Raw genomic sequence first — 22,842 nt, 5'->3', positions numbered from 1 at the left:
AATGAAATAAAGTCACCCCAGCGAGCCAAAATCTACACTGCTGTTAGCCATTTTTGACTCAGCCTCTTTGGCTAACCAACTTCCTTGGCTGTCATGCCTCTCTCTCTCTATCTCTCTTCCATCACTCATGCGCCACCCGCGTGCATGTTGAGCTTGGGAAGGGGGGTTGTGGAGCTCTGCATGGTATGAGGCTCCCCAGCAGGTTTGTCTTGTTTATACTAAAGTCGTGTCAAGTGCAGATTGGCAGCCAGTGGTCTCTATGGCACATAACGCTTAACCATAGTTAATAGAGGCACAGTTGGAGCCACGCCATTGTTTAAAAAGCCTTGGTTTACTGTGTCACCGAATACAGTGGTACCTTGGTTTACGAACTTAATCCGCTCTGGAAGTCCTTTCTTAAATGAAGGCGTTCTTAAACCAAGGCGTGCTTTCCCATAGCAGCGGGGAACTCAATTTACACTCAACAGGAAGCAGAACGTGTTCTTAACCAAAGGCAAAGTTCACAAACCAAAACACCTACTTCCAGGTTTGCAGCGTTCTTCATCCAAGTTGTTCATAAACTAAGCTGTTCTTAAACCAAGGTACCACTGTAGTTAAAAAGTGTTAAATAATACAGGCAGATTCCAGGCAGAAAAGCTCTGATAACACTTCACAGAGCAAAGCTGAACAAAAATACAGTATAATTTGAATAGATAGGAACAGAGAGGCTTTTTCTTCCTTAGTTCAAGCCCTTGTACATAGCAGCGAGACAGTGGACCCCATATACAGAGGGGGGAAACTCGCTCACAATGACACAGCCAATCAGGGCATGTGCTGCCTTAGCTAATGTCATGCCATTCTATTTCGTTGCTATGCAAAACCTCCACCCCATCCCCCTTTGGGCCAGTTAACTTGAACACGTGACAGATTTAACCCTTAAGGTACAAACTAAATGAACCCCTCTGTTAACGCATCCAACAAAAAGCACCAGCCAATAGCTGCTGAACCTTGAAGCAATTTGGACTTTTAGCTACTCTTCACTCATAAAGCTTTGGGGCAGCGACAGCTCCTAACCACAGTTGAGAAGGTGGTCTCCGTTCACACGTAATTCTCACCTATGCTTAACAGTAAGTTTAATAAATCATTTCCCTTAACGAGCAGCCTCTAACCATAGTTAAGCTGCTGGGCAGCATTCACGCACAGCATTAAACCATGGTTTGACAAACCCTGGTTTGGTAAACCATGGTTTAGTGCTCACATGGGTGGGGGGCAGTGATCCAGACAGACAGTGGAATGGGGCAAGAGATATTTCGGAGTTTTGATGGCCCCACAGAGATCTATACAGTGGACCCTCTGGATACGAATGTAATTCGTACTGGGGGTCCATACTTGCCCGAAAAGTCTGTATCCGGAGGCGCCGCTTCTGTACACTCGCGCGGTGCGATAGAGCGCTCCTGCGCATGCGCGAAGCGAAACCCGGAAGTATACACTTCCGGGTTTGCCGCGTTTGTAACTCTAAATTATGTTACCCGAAGGTAACGTAATTCAAGGTATCACTGTACTCCCAAACAAGCAGTGAACGTTTCACAACCATAGTGTGTCCCAGTAGTCCCTGCTTATATGATTCCAGCCTGTGCCATTCTCCCAGGTCTAGCCACACACACCCCATAACCCTCAAGCAGGTATTTCAGGCTCTGTGAATTATGAGAAGCAAACCCGTTTCTAGAAGTGCGCCCAGTTTGATTTTCCTGAAATGTTTATAAGTGGAAGGAAGCCTAGCTGCTGCTGCTGCTAAACTATTACATTTTATCCTCTTACAGCCAGAGTTCTAGGCCTCCTACAAAGCAAGTACAGTAGCTAATCTCGTGGCCTTTCTTCGTGGTCTTACACGTGGCATTTTATAAGCCCAAAGGGCCTTTTATACATAGGACAGCCCATTGTTAATTCATATCACTCAGTTCAGCATTCCAAGAGCTTTGTTTAAAAAAAGAAAAAAGAAAATACTAGTCCTTAACATTGCATTTGCAGTGACTTAGTATTTTATAATATATATGAAGCACCGGAACCCAAACATGCACACGTTTAAAAAACAAGATAGTCTTTACTTCCTGTTGGCTTGCATTCTAATATGCACAGCACCAAAGGAAAATGAATGGGGAGGGGAGAGGAAGCTGAGCAATTTCAGGTGCTAATTTTTGATGAAACAAGAATTGACTCCTCCCTTGGGCTCACGGAGATGGAGTCGGCTTTTCAAATTGGATTACACTGCGGAATATTTCATTCTGAATTACGCACTCTCTTCTTATTTGGGGAGCAAAGGGACTTTTGTGTTTGATTTTTCAAAGTCAAGTTCAGCGTATCCACAGCACTACCTCGGGCTGCACAAGGCTGGTGGCGGTGGAAGTCTTGCGGCAAGTGACCGGCCTGCTTTGAAGATACGGCCTGAATAAGGAAAACATTTGGAACCACCATTGAATTGTTCGTCGCAGGCCTTCCGTATTCATATTTTGTTTCTCTTTGCTCAGATGAGCAATTAAAAGAGGAAATGCTGTTCTCTCTGCTGCCCTTCAATTATTACATATATTTTTAATTTGGCGCGCCTTGTGTTGAGTAGAAATTTTCATTTGCTTGTCTTCTTTCTTCCCTCATCTGTCTACAAATAATTTCCCCCCTCTTTTCGTTGAAATTTTTGCTTTTAGCAATTATACCTGATTCTTCTTCTCCCCTAAGAATACCCGACCCTCTTCTTGATAATGGGTGGAATCAACGTATGAGCTCGTGATGAGAACATAGGCTTGGACTTTGGGGAAGATCCTTCAGTTCCTCCAATCGAAAACTCCTCCCTGTCTTTAAATCCATTCTGTCTTATGTCAATCAACCCAGCCTCTCTCTTCTCTCAAATCCATCCCACCTCCCTCTTGCTTCAATATGGGACAAGGGGAGGGGAGGGGATATCAATTTTGGTTCATGTTTAATGCTTCCCAAAACCCAGTACACAGACACCCCACAATTCTCTGGGTTTTGCAGTGCAATTCTCCAAAGTTGAATTTATTTATTTTTGTAAAATAAAATAAAAAGTAATGCATGTGCGTATTAGGGGAAAGTGTTTACAAAAACAATTCATTTAGAAAACAAACACGCAGGAAATGTGTATGTTTGGGGGGGAGATCGCATCCGAAAATCAGTGAAAAATCAGGAATGGCGCACACTAAAACACCGGCGAGTTTGTGAATGCTTTAAAACTAAAAATCAGGAATGGCGCACACTAAAACACCGGCGAGTTTGTGAATGCTTTAAAACTATCGTAATTCAAAGACTGGTGCGGAAATGTGGCAGGCAGAATTTCAGGTGGGAAAGAGGTTGAGAAATTGAAAGAAAGTGGAACGGAAAGATTTGCCTTGCTTCGTTGGACACCATCTTGCTTGCTTGTCAATCTGTTTGGCCACTTCCAAATGTAAGCAGCGCCTCCCCCCCCCCCTTCCTTGGTTGGCCCTCCCCAGCTCAGGAATCTCAAGCGTAAGGCTTTGCTATAATGTGGGTGTGAGGGTGAGGGACTCCGACTCCCATCAGCCCCTGCCAGCATGGCTAAGAGCCAGGGATGATGGGAGCTGAAGTCCAACGACATCCAGAGGAGCTGTAGGTTCCTACAGTGTTGTTTTTTTAGGGTTGGGGGAAGAAGAACAGATCTTCACCTGCTTCCTCTTTGGATTGTTGCTTATGGTGCTCTCTAAGCACTTAGCACTTAACGACAGGCATAGGCAAAGTCGGCCCTCCAGATGTTTTGGGACTACAACTCCCATCATCCCTAGCTAACAGGACCGGCGGTCAGGGATGATGGGAGTTGTAGTCCCAAAACATCTGGAGAGCCGAGTTTGCCTATGCCTGCTTAATAAAGTTGTGCCAGCCCCAAGGAGCCTACAATCTGAATTTGGAAAGGAGACGAGAAGGGATGATTGTGAGCAAACTATAGCTATACATTTGGCCTGGCCTGCATGTAACACTAAACCGTGGTTTATTTCATGGAGGGCAGGAGCAGGAGCCTGACTGCAGAAGGCTGATCAGACACTTTCAGGCCTTAGTTTTTTTCCAGGATCTCAGGCGGTTGATCTTTTCCAGCTCCCACAAACCATACAGATCCTCTCTACAGGCTGGCCTATAACTCTGCTTCGGACCCTTGCCTTTTCCCCTCCCCTTTGCTGGAAAAACTCTGGAATCTGGAAAACCCAGAGTTCTTTGTTCCAAAATCTTTTTACAGAAACGTTAAGAGATTTCCTATGTTGTTCTTGGCTGCGGTCCTATAATTCCGAGTAGGCCAGGGGCAAGTCTCAGCGGGGCCAGGGCTTCTTGGTAAACAGCGCTGCTGGAAACTGAATCCCAGCTACCCTAATTTGCTGCTTTGTGGGGCTCTATAGCAACCCGAGGTGGGGTATTACCTGTCTGGTGGTGGTGAGGGGAGACCCCAGCAGGGAATCCTGGTGGCTCCTTAAGGCGTCTTAACGTGGCAAAAGTTCCAGTTGCATCAGGCGTGACCTGATTCCCCCAGTGTGGGAGAGATGGGAAACTTTGTGTTGACAACACAGCAGCCCCAAAGCCCCCCCCCCCTTTTCCCACACACCCCAAAGCTGTCAGGGAATCCCTTCCTACCTCCAGCCAGGGCAATCTCTCTCCTCTGTGCTCAGCACCTTCATTCCCCCTCTTAACTTTCTCTCCCCCCCAAAAAAAAACTTTCCCCCCTCTTTTTGCGTTCTCTCTACTTCATCACCAGCTTCATACAGTTAACACCCTTCTCTTGCTCCCCCCCCCTTTTTATTGCATGCCTCTTTGACCAGCGCTTGGTTTTGGTGGTGGCAGGAATGGCTTATTAATTTCAAATTATCCTTTTTTAAAAAAAACAAAACAAAAAACCCTTTCCTGTGACGGGAGAGTAAACTGCTGAAGTGAAGCCGGTTGTTTTTGAAGAAGGGGGGTGGGCAGGGAGCAGTTATGCAGGAAATGGAATTCCCCCCCCCCTCTGCGATGTTAATAATCACCATCATCAGTGGAAATAATTAGCTGTATATAGTTTCCAGTGCCTAAATCGGTCCAGAGTCTCAGCATCCCGATGGCCCTGAAAAGTAGTTCAATGTGGCTTTATTGTGAGGGTGACGGCCCGAATGCCTTTCTGGAGTGCACCCAAGAGGTGCGCTGACTTCTGGTGCCCTTTGGGTTCAATCTTCTGTGATTATAACCCCAAGGGTGATGGAGGCATCTGTGGCCATCCAGGTGTTTCTTGGACCACACAACACCCTTCCCTAACCATTAGCCATGCTGGCCGCTGGGACGGGTGGGAGTTGGAGGCACAGCTGTGGGACTCCACAGGTGTTCCTCATCCTCTTTTCACAGGCGACGGTTCCTGTGGGTGTCTTCTTGACATTCCTAAGCATTTAATCGCTTAACAATTATAAATCATGTAAATTCCTTGCTTAAAAAGCAAACAGGAAAACACACAGTCTCTTCTCTTCCTTGCTAGGTTGGTTTTATATATAAATACTGTACAGTCGTACCTCGGAAGCCTTTCGAGTCAAACGTTTTGGCTCCCGAACGCCGCAAACCCGGAAGTGAGTGTTCCGGTTTGCGAACATTCTTTGGAACCCAAACACGGGTTCCGATTGGCTGCAGGAGCTTCCTGCAGCCAATCAGAAGCCGCGCCTTGGTTTCCAAACGTTTTGGAAGTCGAATGGACTCCTGGAACGGATTTCGTTCAACTTCCAAGGTACGACTGTATATATAAAGCTGGCATTGTTCACAAACGCTTGTCAGCAATTTGGACTTTTTAGCAGCGAGGGCAGCAACTTCTGTGCAGCACTGCTTGGTATTCTTTCAAAGGATTCCTAGCTTTTCGCACCCTCTGCTGGCTATTTGAGAAAGAGCAACCTCTCTGTGGGGGTTTTTTGGAGAGGAAGGCTGGTGTCAATCAAGAGTAAAAGGTTAAATGTTTTGCTGGGGTTTGAGGCGGGTGGCTTCAGGTTTCAAGACATCTGCAAGAAAATGAGAATGTTGCAAGGGGGGGTGGCGGTTAAAGAAGACTCAAATGTGGATTTGTTGCCTTTTTGCAGTCTTAATCACATCCACACCATCATTTTAAAGCACATGGCTTGCCACCAAAGTAAGGAGTGTAGGGTGTTAAGGATGCTGGGAATTATAGTTCCATGGGGATAAACTACAGTTGTTGCTTCTCAAATGTTTAGTGTGGATGTGACCCAATAGTAGGCGGGTAGCCTATGTTGTTTAGGCAGCTCCTGTCAAATTGAACCCTTGTTGCCGTTACTAACCTGTGTTAAAAGGGGGGAAAATATAGTCTTTCAAAGTGAACTCAAAGAATTGTAGCTCTGTGCAGGGAAGGCAGTAGAGTATCTCCTAACCACTCCCAGTGCCCTTACAGTTCCCAGAATTCTTTGGGGACGCCATGACTGTTTAAAGTGATAATCACATTGCCCCTCCTGCGTTTCCTCTTTAAAGCAACATCGTGCTGCTTTAAACAGTCGTGGCTTCCCACGTACCCTAAAGAATCTTGGGAACTGTAGTTTGTTCAGGGTGTGGAGTGTTCTCGGGAGGCTGCATAGGAGGAGGAAAGAGCTACAGTCCCAGAGCTCCCTTTTAAACCACTTTGGGAACTATAGCTCTGTGCGTGGAATAGGGGATCTCCGAACAATCCCCAGCACCCTTAAACTACAGTTCCCAGAATTCTTTGGTGGGGGAGCCATGATTGTTTAAAGCCGTATCATAGTGCTTTAAATGTATGGTGTGAATGTGGCCTGGGTTAGTCGTGAGCTGGATCCCACCCCCAGGGTGGCAGGTAGAAGACTGGACTAGGCATCCTCTCGGCCCAACCTAATCCTGGTCATTCAGATGGCTTTAATCAGAATAGGGACATTTCTCTCATTTGTCAGGCAAAAATTGGCATCCTCCTGTAAGTCTGAGGGTCCTCAAGGCAGGCACCCTCTGTGCAAAAACCGGTTCCAACTTCTGTCTCCTTCTCTCCCTCCCTCTAAAATTGGGGGCGGGGGAGCCCCACAACCCTGCGCAGCCCGTCCGCCTGGCCCCGGAGCGAGAGTTCATCAAGTCTCTGATGGCCATCGGGAAGCGCCTGACGACGCTGCCGACCAAAGAGCAGAAGACGCAGCGCCTCATCTCTGAGCTCTCCCTGCTCAACCACAAGCTGCCGGCCCGTGTCTGGCTCCCCACCGCTGGGTTTGACCACCACGTGGTGCGGGTCCCACACACCCAGGCCGTCGTGCTGAACTCCAAGGACAAGGTAAGGGGGCTGAGGAAGGAACGGGGGCAAGAGCTCCAGTGGAATCGGGTTGCGTCCAGCTAAATTCTACTCAGAAGTAGATCCCAAGGCTGAAAATGCATCAGCTGTGTGCGGGAGAAATTGTAAGGGGATCCACATGTGGTGGCAGTGTCCGAAGTCTTTTTGTTTTGGGCAGAAACGGGGAATGGCACTTCTGTCCTACTGCTGGAAAACTGCTTGACATCTTTCCCATAAGGATGTCATTTATCACCTGATGACTGCAGCACGCCTTGCTACCTCAAGGCGTTAGAAGACTAAACACATACCTGCTTGAAATCTGAAACTCAAAAATCTGGGACTTAGTATTAACGGACAAACCAACAACCCACACGAGTTAAGCAGACAAGAAAACCAGTGCATTTCTCAAACACATGGCTGATCAGTTTTTAGTCGTTTCGCTCAGTAATGGTAGATATGTATACCATCGATGCATAACTTTGAATGCATTTTTCTGGATCCATGCAGAAACAAGTTTGAAGGGAGCTTTTCCCAAGGGAAATTTCCAGATTCCCCCCGAAAGTTAATAATGATGGAGGCAGAGGCACACTTTGAAATTAGCAGTAGGAGCCAATTGTTGGGAAGAACAGTGCACTGAGCCCTCCTTCGCCCAGAGTAGAAATAAGCTGCCTGTCCCCAAAACATCACCACAAATCTCCCGTCCTGTTTTGTCAGACGTTGTAAACTTGTCCAGTCAGAGTCCTTCTTTCTCTTTCTCCCTCCTTCCTCCCGGTCTCCAGGCTCCTTACCTAATCTACGTGGAAGTACTTGAATGTGAAAACTTCGACACCACTAATGTCCCGGCCCGGATCCCAGAGAACCGTATCCGTAGCACGCGGTCCGTGGAGAACCTCCCAGAGTGCGGGATCACGCACGAGCAGCGGGCCAGCAGCTTCACCACTGTCCCCAACTACGACAACGATGACGAGGCTTGGTCTGTGGACGACATTGGGGAGCTGCAGGTGGAGGTATTTCGATGAAATCATTATCATTTAGCTTCGCTTCGCAAATATAAAAAGGCTGGCTTTTTAACATTTTGGTGGAATATTTCCAGTCATTTTAAACTTGTCTTATTAAAACCTTTTGTGTGAGAAAAGGGGAAGAAATGCATAAAAATCATTAAGAATTATCAGAGCACATCAGATTAGCTTGCCAAATCTCCCTTATGCATAACAGACATGTAAAAAAGCAAGAGGAGCAAGAAGACGAGAGAAGGAGGCTTGATAAATATAAGCAGAGAAGTCAGCAAGGGGCTTCAGTGCCGTCCAATGAAATAATTTTCTCTGCTGATGAAAACAAAGGACAAATAGCTGGTGCCTAAGATGAAAATGGGGACACGGGTGGCACTGTGGGTTAAACCACAGAGCCTAGGATTTGCTGATCAAAAGGTCCCCACGACGGGGTGAGCTCCCGTTGCTCAGTCCCTGCTCCTGCCAACCTAGCAGTTCAAAAGCACGTCAAAGTGCAAGTAGATGAATAGGTGGGAAGGTAAACGGTGTTTCCGTGCGCTGCTCTGGTTTGCCAGAAGCGGCTTAGTCATGCTGGCCGCATGACTCGGAAGCTGTACGCCAGCTCCCTCAGCCAATAAAGCAAGATAAGCTCTGCAACCCCAGAGTCGGTCACAACTGGACCTAATGGTCAGAGGTCCCTTTACCTTTAAGATGAAAATGATGGAAGTTATGAATTGGCATTAATTACACCAAGTACGTACCGCTGCCGCTGTCACCACTTTTATGGGTGCTGACTTGATCACTGATGAAGACAAGAGGCTTATAGTTGGTCACAATAAAGCCAAAAAGGCCCAAGAAAAATCCCTGGATCAGGAATTCAATTACCTTTGTCAGAAGGGTGAAATGGACTGCATCTTTTTTGATGGCCTTGAAGGTACAGCTAAAGCGATGCTGAAAGCAGGGCTCTTCCTTCAACAATGTGCCACGGAAATGAGTGAAACCTCTCTGCTTCCATTGAGCTCTTCCTTCCTTCCTTTGTTCTCCAGCTCCCAGAGATTCACACCAACAGCTGTGACAACATCTCCCAGTTCTCTGTGGACAGCATCACCAGCCAGGAGAGCAAAGAGCCCGTCTTCATAGCTGCTGGAGATATCAGGTGAGTGGGAGTCTAGAAGAAATGTCCGCTGCTTGGCAATGAGGGGTTCAGGTCTAGGAATAGAACATCCCTTATAAAAACCCTAAAAACCTGAGAATAGTATAATCCAGTTCCGCTTCCGTGTGTAGCAAAATCCCCCCTGAGGCATTCTCAAAGTAAAGGAAGGATTGAACTCTGATTAATAAGAATACACTCAGAGGCTTGAACCAGCGAGACTCTGGGAAGGGTGCGTATAATATTCTGTGTCTCTCCACCCTCCGGCCCAGGTCGTTTTATTCACAAAAGAGCCTTTTACAGAGTGTTCGTAAGAACCAATCAGATTTTTTCTGAGCATTTCAACAAACCCCATGTGGGGGCAACGTTAGACTACCAAAACTAATTAAGCATGGGGTAAATAAAACAGAACTACAAAGGAGTGCATTTGGCAACCCCTGAGGTCATAAGCAAGCAATACACATGATAGGAAGGATGGCCAGGAGGACAGCGACCATTCTCACCTTTAGGTGAGATCTGTTTCCTGCCCCTAAGATTAACATCCTAAGATTAACATATCAGAAAAGCTATTTCAAATAAACTTGCCCACTATCTTTATGGCCCAGGATGCATGCCTGGCAAAGCAACTGGGCTGTGTACGTGACTTGTCAAGCAAGAGAAATGGACAGTAGAGGAAATGGCCAGAGATGCAGAGGGTTGTGGGATTTGATCAGAAATTATTGTCAATGTATCAAACCCAGTTAAGACAATGCATTCATCGTGGACACAATGGCTTGATGCATATTTTCTAATTCCTCATAGTAATCCCACCTGACCCCACACTCTGGATATTTGCACTCCTACACACCCCGCCCCCAAATTAACATTTCTCTTTCCTCTTGCAGGAGACGCCTCTCGGAACAGCTTGCCCACACTCCAACATCCTTCAAGAGGGACCCCGAAGACCCTTCTGCCGTCGCCCTGAAGGAGCCGTGGCAGGAGAAAGTCAGGTGAGGGCACTGCGGGGTCAGAGCAGAGGGTGACGGGGCCCCAGTTGTGTCTCCACGGCCTGACGTGCTAAGAAGCCAGGCAATGGCTGCAGGCCGGAAGGCTCTCCCCATCTCTTGCATGGGGCAACGGGGCTGTTCGGGTTCCTCAGGGCTTGGCAAGGGTGGCCCGAGTCTCCCGCGCCAGGCCAGGGCGAAACCAACTGCTTCCTGCTGCTTTTTTGCAGGCGGATCCGGGAGGGCTCTCCGTACGGCCACCTCCCAAACTGGCGCCTCCTCTCTGTGATCGTGAAATGTGGCGATGATCTCCGGCAAGAGCTGCTGGCCTTCCAGGTGCTCAAACAGCTTCAGGTAGGGAATACCACACAGCAGTTCCTCAAGGCGCTCCCTCTTTCTCTTTCTCTTTCTCTTTCTCCTTTCTCCTTTCTCCTTTCTCCTTTCTCTTTCCTCCCTCAAGGGCTTCTGAGTTTGGTCAAGTTCGATGCAGTGCTGGTGTAGTGGTTAGAGTGTCAGACTAGCACCTGGGAGAGTTGTTGTTGTTTAGTCGTTTAGTTGTGTCCGACTCTTTGTGACCCCCTGGACCAGAGCACGCCAGGCACTTCTGTCTTCCACTGCCTCCCGCAGTTTGGTCAAACGCATGCTGGTAGCTTTGAGAACACTGTCCCACCATCTCGTCCTCTGGCGTCCCCTTCTCCTTGTGCCCTCAATCTTTCCCAACATCAGGGTCTTTTCCAGGGAGTCTTCTCTTCTCATGAGGTGGCCAAAGTCTTGGAGCCTCAGCTTCAGGATCTGTCCTTCCAGTGAGCACTCAGGGCTGATTTCCTTCAGAATGGATAGGTTTGATCTTCTTGCAGTCCATGGGACTCTCAAGAGTCTCCTCCAGCACCAGAATTCAAAAGCATCCATTCTTTGGCGATCAGCCTTCTTTATGGTCCAGCTCTCACTTCCATACATCACTACTGGGAAAACCATAGCTTTAACTATACGGACCTTTGTTGGCAAGGTGATGTCTCTGCCTGGGTTCAAATTCCTGCTCAGCTCTTGGGGGCCTAACCTCCTTTGCAGGGTTGTTGTGAGGATAAAATGGGGTGGAAGAGAACTAGGCATGCCATGTTGAGCTCCCTGGAGGAAAAAAGTGGATATAAATTTGAATAAAAATCATAATGCAGTGGAACCTCGGTTTTCAAGCGTCTCCTCCTGTTTGAGACACCCCTGTAGTCTGGAGATGCCCATTAAAATTCTGCAAGGGACATTTTGCATACTGGACTTCTTCCCCCCGCTCCCGCCCGAAAAACACAACCGTCTCCTGTTGCAAAACGCCTTTCTTTTGTTTGCTTTCCTCCTCCAGTCCATCTGGGAGCAGGAGCGCGTCCCCCTGTGGATCAAGCCATACAAAATCCTCGTCATCTCCGCCGACAGCGGCATGATCGAGCCGGTGGTCAACGCCGTCTCCATCCACCAGGTCAAGAAGCAGTCGCAGCTCTCCCTGCTGGACTACTTCCTGCAGGAGCATGGGAACTACACCACCGAGGCCTTCCTGACCGCCCAGCGCAACTTCGTGCAGAGCTGCGCCGGCTACTGCCTGGTCTGCTACCTGCTGCAAGTCAAAGACAGGTGAGGGGGCCTGGGGGGAAGCTGGGGGGAGGCAGTGGGCAGAGAAGGAGCGCTCAGCACATTGCAGAGAGACGCCTCGCTACTGCCAGTGCGTCAGTGGCAGGGGATGGAGATGGAAAGAAAGGGGAAAGCCACTTTCCGACAATTAAGCTTAGAGCCTAATTAGTCTCCACAATCCCCCAAGTTAAAAGCCAGCGGTTCCCAAACTTTTTCAGACAACGCCAACCTTTCGGTTCCAGAAATTCACCCCCAGTGCAGCCTACCCTGTCCTATAAGAAACATGGTTTGGAATAGCGGTTTGTACAACCCACTAAGGAAGGTAACAGCACAATGAAAGTCAAAACGGTAATGATTAATTGCACATTCTTTCAAAGCCCAGTTGAAATTATTTAGCTTAGTGAATTCAACAAAGTGGATGAACTCCATCCAGCGATCTCGGCTTTTCGGAGTCTGAGAATCATTGACAGCTCCAGTGCCAGCCCCTTGCCTCTTAGTGACCCCCTAGGGAATCCCATCAGGCCCCAGTGGGTGGCACCAGTGGGGTAAGTTAAATATCCCCCTGTACCCTGGACCTCAACTAGGGTGGGCCAACTCACAACAGACGTAAAAGCCCACGAACCCGCTCAGTAAAGCTGCCTTCTACCTGGGTGCCAGAAGTGGGTTCAGGCATCATCATCATCATCATCATCATAATTTATTTATACCCTGCCCTCCCTGGCCAGAGCAGGGCTCAGGGCGGCTAACACCAATAAAATTACAATAAAACACAATGGGGGGGGGGGAAACAAACAAACAAACAAAAAACCAGTTTGTTAAAATACAATTTAAAATGCAGCCTCATTTTAATAGTAGCCCATAAATCGGAAACATAAGGGTCAGACTGAGTCCAAACCAAAGGCCAGGCGGAACAGCTCTGTTTTGCAGGCCCTGCGGAAAGATGTCAAGTCCCGCAGGGCCCTAGTCTCTTGTGACAGAGCGTTCCACCAAGTCGGGGCCAGTACTGAAAAGGCCCTGGCCCTAGCTGAGACCAATCTAACCACCTTGCGACTTGGGACCTCCAAAGTGTTGTTATTTGTGGACCTTAAGGTCCTTCGTGGGGCATACCAGGAGAGGCAGTCCCGTAGAACAACGTGGGTGTCCCTACCTTCATGGTCTCCCTCCTCCCAGGAAAGGATGGTCAAAATAAATATGGTGCTCCCTGAATCACGTCCGCTCCGGGCAGTTGCCTGGGTCCTGCTTTGCTGCCACGTAATCTGTGAGAAGGGGAAAGTGTTTGGAAAATTTACGAAAAGCCATGCGGTAGATAGTTGACCTTTTTCAAACGAGGAGGGGGGAAACCACGTACTCCTCCTTGAGCTCCTTGTAGAGAATGGCAAGATATGAATGCAATAAATAATGTTTATTCTGCCTTGTCTCCTCCCACCCTGCAACACACACACACCCCAAAGGCACAATGGCAATATCTTGCTGGATGCAGACGGACACATAATCCACATAGATTTCGGGTTCATCCTCTCCAGCTCACCCCGGAATCTCGGCTTTGAGACATCGGCCTTCAAACTCACCTCTGAGTTCGTCGATGTAAGTTGGCGGTGGGTGGAAGGGAGAGAGAACTCCTGCCTTGTGTTTTGTCTGCAGTTCTTTGCGAGAAGTTTCTTGGATCAAGCAGTTTTTGAATATTCTAAAGGGAGGACAGGAAGAAGCAGCCTGTGGCCAAGAGGTCTAGTTAAGGTGTATTTCTTATTTATGCTTCTTTGAAGCCGAGGAGGTTGGTCAACCCACACGCTGTCTCGGGCGCAGGCAGCCTTTTGCTGAAGCAATCCCATCAAAAGAAATCAGTCTCCTCATGGAGGAGAGGGCTATCGATGGCTACTAGCCATGATGTCTCATGCTTCTGAACCCCATTTGCTGGAAACGGCAGGAAGGGAGAATTGCCCTTGTGCTCATGTCCTGTTTGCAGGATTCGCACGGGCGTCTGGTCAGCCACTGTGAGGATCGGCTGCTGGACTAGTGGTCCATTGGCCTGATCCAGCAGGCTCTCCTAGTGCTATTTGTGGGGTGCTATTGCGGTTGCTCGAGAGTAACCAGGCAGGACTCCGACCTGTCTTTTACAGGCTTTATTTTGGTGCAAACTATTTACAGTGAAGAGCGTCATAAGTTCATGTCTGGCTCAATCGCTAGCAGAATCCGGCAGTGGTCTGTTCTTGTACCTCCCCCAACATAAAAGTTTCGTCACCCCCAGCCTTTTCCGCCCCTCCCTGCGCCTCAAACTACTGCGCATGACGGGCGACGGCAAGGGCGTGCCTCCCTCCTCTCCGGCTTGCTCAGACGCGATGTTAAGGCTCTTACTAGCATCCTCTGCTCCTTGAACCTCTTCTCCACTGAAGGTGGGGCTTTCCTCCTCGCCGGAAGAGGAACTGCTTCGCAAGATTTTCAGAGGCTCCCTGTAACACAACTGCCCCTCCACCTCTCGCCTCTGAGCCGATGGCAGTTCCCTGACAGCTGCTATTAATAATAATTATTATTATTTATTATTTATAACCCACCCATCTGGCTGGGTTTCCCCAGCCACTCTGGGCGGCTCCCAACAGAGTATGGGTTTTCCACAGTTTTGCATGCAGGAAAGCTTTAAGTCTCCCAGTCCTTAGGGAGGTCTCTGCAGTCGCCTCCCTGTTCCTCCAGCCCTTCTTTGGACCCCCATCTTGAACTTTCCTCCTTTTCCCCCTTGCCCCCTTTCAGGTCATGGGAGGCTTGGATGGCGACATGTTCAACTATTACAAGATGCTGATGCTGCAAGGCCTCATCGCCGCTCGGAAGCACATGGATAAAGTCGTCCAGATTGTGGAGATAATGCAACAAGGTAGCTTTTGGGGGTACCTGGGCAGCTTTGGGGTTTCAGGCCAGGCCACCAGGTCACAAACAGCCCCACCCCAACCCAGTAGAGTGTCTCTTCCACCACATACGAGAGGCTCCCGGTCCACCCATCCACAAACGGGCACCTGCGCTGCCAGGCCCAGGATCGCTGGGACGCTGCAAAGGGTTCTGGGAACACCGGTCTCCAAACCCACCTGGGTAGTTTTCTCCCAGCGCACACACAAACCCAGGTTGTCGTCTGATTTCAAAGAACCGCCTTAGCTGTTGAGCCCGCCACCCGGTCACGTGGTCCTAAATAACCCCGTAACACAGGCGCCCTCTTGACAGAAGTGCAAGGAAACTTGTACGCTGCTTTAATCAGCAGCCTAAAGGAGGCACTGGCCTTTTTAAAAAGGATAGGGGTTTTTTGTTTCTCTTTAAAAAGTAACCAGAGCGCTTGTTATCAGTTTGTCCTGCAGGTTGCCAGTGTTGCTTGGGCGAAACGCAGCAGTCTCAGGCCCCCGCAGTAGCTCAGGTCATCAGTGAGTGTCGAGAGCAGCGTATTCGGATAAGTTGCTAGTCCATAAGAAAGTAACACAACTGCCTTGCTTGATCAGGCCAAAGGTCCGCCTGGTCTGGTGTTCTTTTTGCCGCAAGAGGCTGGCACCCCTCTCTGGAAGTAGTTCCCAGAGACAGTAATCGCCAGCCCCTTTATTTTTACCCGACCTCTGCAGCACCTGGAATTTGGAGGTAGACTGCTCCTGAGCATGCAGGCTTCCCTTTAGCTACCTACTGCAAACAGCAGCTGTTGGTACTTTTATCCTCCATGAATTGCATAATTCCCACAGGGTGTTCCTCCCCCTTTTTTAAAAGCTGCTGCCTTTCCCAGAAGATTTCAGTGGCCCTTTCAGGACCTGTTGGATCAAGGCAGTTCAAGGCTTCCAAGATGTTTTGGCCTACAACTCCCATGATCCTTAGCTAACAGGACCAGTGGCCAGGGATGATGGGAATTGTAGTCCAAAACATCTGGAGGGCCGAAGGTTGGGGGTGCCTTTGCTAGGCGCTAAAAGACAGCTTAAATCGTGGTTACAGTCGCCATCATGGAGTAGTAGTAATAATAATAATAATTTTATTATTATTTCTGTGCCGTCCATCTGGCTGTGTTGCCTGAGCCACTCTGTCTATTCTCCAGGGGGTTGGACTGGATGCCCTCTGGGGTCCCTCGCAACTCAACCATTCAATGAGTCTTTGTTGAGATTCCTGTGCGCGGGGGGCTCGGAACATATTCCCTGCGTAAGGGGGCGGGGACACCTGCAATTTTATCCTTTCATTCTCTTTGTAAAGCGCTTGGAGGGTTCAGGCAGTGCGTAAACCTTACGAGATTAAATAAGACTTCTCAGCCTTCCCGGAGGACAGAGAGAGACAGATCGTGTCCTCTCTGCAACGGCGCTACGCTCCTTGGGCCAACTTGGGGCTCCAGAAGGCGCTGACTCTCCCCTCTCTCTCCCCCGCAGGCTCCCAGCTGCCCTGTTTCCACGGCTCCAGCACCATCCGCAACCTGAAGGAGCGATTCCACATGAACATGACGGAGGAGCAGCTCCAGCTCTTGATCGAGCAGATGGTCGACGGCAGCATGCGCTCCATCACCACCAAGCTCTACGACGGCTTCCAGTACCTCACCAATGGCATCATGTGACCGCCTGCCGCGCTCCCCAGACATGCCGGCGAAACCACCCGGCCCCCCCATCCACCCCCACCACAGCCAGAGACCCTCAAAAAGTCCTTGTCGGAGGGAGCTGGATGGCGGAAGTAGGGAAGGAACCGAGGAGCTGCCTTCCTCCCGAGGCGTCTCTCGAACGCAGCACCCCTTTTTACCGGATTCTTTTAGACACTGATGGGGTTCGGGGTGTAGGTTGGGGGCTTCGGAGTGGGGGAGAAGGACCTCTCGAACTAAGCTAGAGAATCTTCTCTCTCTCTTCCCATGCGAAATTTTGAAGGATCATGTAGGAAAGAAAACCTTGAGATCTTTGCTTTTTCCCCCAAGGAAAGCAACAAGCGAAAGGACAGAGCCTTTGTTCTCTGGACATTGGGAAATCACACACGAAGAAGAACCATGTTTTGCCCTTGTCCCCATCGTCGCCATCCTTCCTCTCCCCCCGTCCCTGAAACTCGAAAATCATTTATTTCAGTATTATACCTCCTCTTTGTCCTCTGAACTGTCACTCTCTCTCAACAATCCCGCAAATGTTTTATGGGCCCAGGAGAGAATGGAGTGGGTAGGATGGGGTTTTTGGGGGGTGAAGGGGAAATGGAGAGAGAGAGAGAGATGGACCTTTGCAACAGCTCCGGGAAATCATGCATTTCTGAGCCTCCCATTTCCAAGACCCCCTTTTATCCCCCACTTCTCAAATGTCCCCCTCCCCTTCCACCCCACTTCCCAACCCATGCATGTGTTTTTTTCCGTTGGTGTGCATGTGTGTTTCTGTCGAGACAATTAAATTCCCCGCCATCACCAAACCCCTGTATTATTTCATGCACAGGTTTCATGCAAAGGCGCCACCGTTTGCGAGTTGCACAAAGGCCGGTGTTTTCATTATTCCACACCGCTTCTCTAGAGCACAGTTTTTGGGGTGGGAATTGGCTACCGGTGGGGCAGGAGAGCACTCAGCCTTTGCCACCCCCCTGTCCCCACAGTGGGAGTTCTGTCTTGCACCTCTTTCTACTCTCAATATATATATATATATATTCTTACACCATCTATGGCATGGGAAGCATCCGCTGAGCATTTGGCAATACTAGTTGCAGAGGTTTTTTTTAAACTGTTCCCTTAGTTTGTGTTGTGTTGAAATCTCCTTAGCACTGCTGCAGAAAACCTCTTGCCGCTGTTCGTCCTGCCACAACCTCCTTAGAGAACGAAAACATTTCTTTTCTTCCTGGGTGTATTTAGTTCACTTATTTCCCACTGGGCAGCCAATCTCTCTCTCTCTCTCCCATAGCCATTTAGAGTATTCCTCCCCCCAATCCTCTTCTTCTCTCCATCTTTCCCCCCTGCTTAACAAGTTACCCCAGTTTACAGCTCCCAGCATAGTGCAGCCGAGACAGGGCCTGCTCCCAGGGAGCCCCACGCCTCTATGGTTCCCAAGGGTCAACGTTCCCTTCTTTGGCCGAGTTTCGCCCTCCTGCCCAGTCCTCTGGGTCTTAGACAGTGCCTTCTCCTCCATCGCTCACGATCGCAAACACGCTGGGATCTGGCACCTCTTCGAAAGCAGCCACCATGGAGCCTGGGAGGTGTCGCAAATGATCGCTGGGACACAGCTCCCTGGAGACATGAATGTTGTTTTTTTTGCAATATGAATTTTAGAAACAGCGGTGTGCGTGTGTGTGTGTGTGTAGGGTGGAGCTGTCCTTTGCCCCCTTCCCCCTTTAAAAAAAGAAAAGAGAGTTGGTACTTCGAGTCACTGAAAAGTTACGTGGTTCTGTCGCGGGAGGAAAGCAAGCCCATTTCCATGTATTCAAATATGAAATTCTGCTTTTTGGGGGGGGGGAGGCAATGCCATGTGAATGTGGGGGGGGCGTGCATTTGTGTGTCCGATACCTCATTGCGTGAGGTTTTTGTGTGTGTTGTTGTTTTTTTGCTTTTCCTTCCCTGTCCAATCTTTTGGTTGGCCTCCCCCCCCCCCAAATCTCCTTTCCCGCATATGATTTCCCCATGCTATACCAAGTGTGTGTACATAGCACTTAAAATCATGCCGTACTTAAAAAAAAAAAAGAGCAAAGAAATATTTTTTATTTTTTACAAGAGACCCTATATTGAATAGCAGCTGGGAGCTTGGAAATTGCTGCATAAAATGCAAAGAGGTGGTAGCAGACATTCCTTTTCTCTGTATAAATGTGTGCGCTGTTTTTAAATGTGCAGGTTCACCGAGCCCTTTTTTTAATTTAAAAAGATTAAAAGGGGGGTGGGCGGGGGAGCTGTCAGTCTTGATGCAGCAAACTACGTTATCGCAGGCATCTATCCAGAAACATCTGGGAGGGGTGGGAGGGGGGGAGATGGCAGCATCAGGTCTGCAAGGGGCGGGCGATTTAACAAGTCTCTTCCCCCACCCCAATAACCCCATGCTCAGGTGTGTGTTTGTGTGTGAATTCCTCCCCCCCCCCCTGTCCAGCGGCAAATTCTATTTACACCTTATGTTTACAAAGTTTTTGTGGTCCTTGCAGCAGAGCAGCTTGTCATTCTCTTGCCCCACCACATTTTTAAAATCTGAACTAAGGTAACAAGAAACACAATCTCAAAAAGAGTCTTTCATGGTGGCCGCTGTCTGCTTTCATCTGTCGCATCTGTCAGTTCTTGTTAGATAACCCCCCCTTTTTTTTTTTAGGTAGGGGGCTTCCCAGTCATACTCAGCCACTCTCTGGCAGGGGGAGAACACCTTGGGGGGGGGGAGACAGGGCAAGGAAGTGTGCACCTTTTAAATAAACCTGCATCCACACACAAAAGCAGAAATGGGGCGGAATTTTTATTTTTTTGGTACCCCCTAACCTTACAGTCGTACAGGTTTTGGGCAGCGTTGACTGAATCTGGTAGAAAAGTGATGCATTATGAATGTCTTTGTGAAAAGCACGGTTTTAAAGGAGGGAGAAATTTAGCAGTGTTTTGTCATAACAACGGCTACATAAATCCCTCTTCCCCTTGCCAGTTCCTGCGGGGAACTTATGAGCCGCCACGGCTTTTCTGTGCCTGGAAGCCTCCGGGTGACTGTAGCAGCTTTGCTTCCTGCTCTCTTTCTGCGATGGTGCCTGCTGCGTGCAGCGCCTTTTTTGGAGCCTCGTGGATGACTTCCTGCAGCAACAGAGAAGGCGATGAGCGTGCGGGGAAACCGATGGCAAGAGGAGTGGGTCGGGAGCAGCTGTCAAAAGCTGTCACTACTACAGTCACCAGGAGACTTCCAGGTACCCAGTGGCTAACGGGTTCTCACGCAAACCAGTTTATTGAGATCCCAAATAGGTGGTTATTTCCCCAGCACCCTCTTGATTTGAATTATCTGAACTAGGTCTTTTGGGGCTGGTAGCAGGAAGTCACAGGTCTGAATTATAGCTGAACTGGGGTGTCAGCAAATGAGACAAGCTGGTCTGCCAGCAAGGGACAAGGGGCTTATCACTGTCTGTAACACCAACCCCACAAAAGTGGGGAAGAGCTGTAGGAAGAGGGTAAGCCATTAACAAGTGAGGAAGCAAGCAGTCTCTCTTAAAATGCATTACAAGTTGCATTTTGCACATGCGCGCCCCGCCAGCCCCGTTAAAAGTCCTCCCCTATTTTCAGGAGAGTTGCTGAAGGCTTCCAAAAACATTTGTGCATGACCATTTTGTGTGTGCGTGCGTTTTTCTTTTTCTTTTCCTTCCTTCCTTCTTTCTTTCCCTAGTTGGTAAGGATGGGCCAAAACTCCAAAATAAAAATCTATGAAATGAACTTACATTTCTAATAAAAATGTCCTTTTTTTATAAATATATATATATACATATGTAAAGAAGAAGAAAAAAAATTGCAAGCTGAATATTTGCAGAGAAGTTGTTGACCTCTGTCTCATTTCTTTGGGGGATAAATACAATCTTTGTGAACAAAGGGCGTGTTTGCAGTTTGCGGGGAGGTAATTCCGTGGCTGCGGTGCTAGTGATAGTGGCTCGGGTGGCGATTGGCTGAGCTGCCCTGATGTCACCAGAAGGGAGAAGCAGGTGCAGTCACCGGTTCTGAAGCGCCTGCGGTGGTTCTCCATCGCTCCATGCTCTGGGAGATTTCCCGTGGGTTTTAAGAGCAGGATTGACCCTCTTCTGGAAGGGGCGAGAGGCTGGCAGAGTCTTGCCATGGGCATCTAAAGGGGATTGCAGGAGGGCCCCAGAAAGTAGACTCTGTAGCGGTCAAGTGGTCAAAGTCTCAGAGCATAGCCTTACGAAAATGTCGAAGGAATGAGCCAAGAAGGTCCTGGCCGGATTGGAGAGGGAAAGAAAGGCTTGGTGCTTTGTACTGATTTTAAGTGAATGGCTCAGCCATTTGCCTTCCATCTGCAGACTTTATTTTGTCAGTTGGTAAAGCCATACTTTTTTAACTGGAGACAGGGCAGTCATTAAGGAGGCCAAAAACACTTTGTGTGGGGCTGGATACAGTCCGTGCACCACAGGTTAGCCAACCCAATCTAGGGGCCTATCCCTTCCAAACATCAGAGTCATTCATCCAGCTGAAAACTGGCTGTCGCACTACTGCAGCCCTTAAAACATGGCTGCTGCAAAAATGTTAGTCCTCTATTTAACTGCATTGAACTAAACCACAGCCTTTGGCATTTCAATCAAGAAATGCTGACCCCTTTGCAAAGACACACATCTATTTAAGCTGCTAAGTGTGAAGTAGGAACTCCATCAAAGAAAAGGAAAGAAGTATCTAGCCTTTGCGTTTGTTTCTTTTCCCTCTTTGCCTGCCTTCCTCTGAGCTAACCTGTACCAGACAAACTTGAAAGCCTTGCTGTCACCTCATTCCCTTCCCAGAGCAAGTAGGGGGTCCATCCTTTGCCCTGGGGCTCTGGGAAATGATGCCATTGTTCCTATGGGGAAAAAAAGTATTGGAGCTGTGCTGTGCTGTGTTTGCTGTCCAGCACACCACACAGCATCTCCCACACACTGCCAGGGAAAAGATATTCTCCTGTGAGTCCATCAGTGCTTGGGACACAAAGTCAGCTGTGCTGACGTAATTAACACTTATTCAAAAAGGTGAAATGTCTCATGCAATGAAGGAAGAGTTCCTCCTAAAAGCTGTTCTGACCTTGACTGACAACAGTGTGGGCTTAACGGGACCCCTTTTCAGGGTATATGGAACCTGGTGAGGTTTGTGGAAGGCGAACGCAATTTCCCAGCAATTCTTCCAGATTCTCTCAATATCCACACATGCAGCAATGTCATTGCCTTATTCCAGGGGTAGACAAACTAAGGCCAGGGAGGCCAGATCCGGCCCTATCGCCTTCTAAATCTGGCCCACAGACAGTCTGGGAATCAGTGGTTTTTTAAATGAGTAGAATGTGCCCTTTTATTTAAAATGCATCTCTGGGTTATTTGTGGGGCATAGGAATTTGATCATTACCCACCCCCCAAAAAAATATAGTCCGGCCCCCCACAAGGTCTAAGGGACAGTGGACTGGCCCCCTGCTGAAAAGGTTTGCTGACCCCTGCCTTAATCTGATGGGGAGTCTAGGGATATACTGAATATTTCAATAGGAACATAGAAAGTTGCCGGCTGGGATTGTGGCGGAGCCAGTGATCTGGACTAACACTGATGCATCAAAATAATCCCATGGATGTCTTAAGAGAGAATTTTCTAAAAATGCAACATCGATGATATCTAACACCTTGGAAACTGTCGTGAAGATGTACAAAAGTGTCCCAAACAACTGCTGGAGGTGTGGAGACAAATCGGGCACTTTCTATCACATGTGGTGGGTATGTAAGAAAATCCAGGCATTTTGGGAGAGTATCCACTTAGAATTACAAAAAATGATAAAGATTTCCTTTAAGAGGAAACCAGAAGCTTATCGTCTGGGGACTACAGGTTCGGATATCCCGCAAAAAATGAAAGGTATCTTTTATACGCTACAGTGGCAGCAAGAGTTCTTATCGCTAGAAAATGGAAGAGTGATGAAATTCCCTCTATTCATGAATGGATCCAAAAACTAACAGATTATGTGGAGTTAGACAGTTTATCAGAAAAAATAAAGAACAAACCAAAACAGGAATTCGTCTCAAAATGGGACGTTTTCAAAGTTTATTTGAAAAACAACTACAGCAGTTTAAACTGTGTCATAGCATTTGAATAATTTCAGTAGTAGCTTTAAGAAAGATATGAGACCTAAGCTAAACCAGTAATTAGTTAATTTATGATAAAAGTGTGTACTGGCAACAAATAATATATAATTGAAATAAGGAATAGGGATGCGGGTGGCG

At 48.3% G+C, this 22,842-nt stretch overlaps 1 protein-coding gene across 2 annotated transcripts in view; it reads left to right on the top strand.

The window, feature by feature from the left end:
• PI4KB (phosphatidylinositol 4-kinase beta) overlaps window positions 1-20,329 on the top strand; it is a 49,148-nt gene extending 28,819 nt beyond the window's left edge. For both annotated transcript variants that reach the window (XM_083591085.1, XM_083591084.1), the window contains 9 exons: window positions 7,046-7,273; window positions 8,050-8,277; window positions 9,306-9,415; window positions 10,294-10,398; window positions 10,623-10,746; window positions 11,744-12,009; window positions 13,458-13,590; window positions 14,749-14,869; window positions 16,377-20,329. In XM_083591085.1, coding sequence (XP_083447211.1) covers window positions 7,046-7,273; window positions 8,050-8,277; window positions 9,306-9,415; window positions 10,294-10,398; window positions 10,623-10,746; window positions 11,744-12,009; window positions 13,458-13,590; window positions 14,749-14,869; window positions 16,377-16,558 — 1,497 coding nt within the window. In that variant the 3' untranslated portion in view covers window positions 16,559-20,329. The remainder of the gene's footprint in view (window positions 1-7,045; window positions 7,274-8,049; window positions 8,278-9,305; window positions 9,416-10,293; window positions 10,399-10,622; window positions 10,747-11,743; window positions 12,010-13,457; window positions 13,591-14,748; window positions 14,870-16,376) is intronic.
• The last annotated feature ends 2,513 nt before the right edge of the window (window positions 20,330-22,842 follow it).

The sequence above is a fragment of the Podarcis filfolensis genome (genome assembly GCF_964270895.1).
Source record: "Podarcis filfolensis genome assembly, chromosome: 16".
In the NCBI taxonomy this organism is placed as follows: Eukaryota; Metazoa; Chordata; class Lepidosauria; order Squamata; family Lacertidae; genus Podarcis; species Podarcis filfolensis.
The sequence above is the reverse complement of the archived record's forward strand: the minus strand, read 5'-3'. Positions and strand labels throughout refer to the sequence as shown.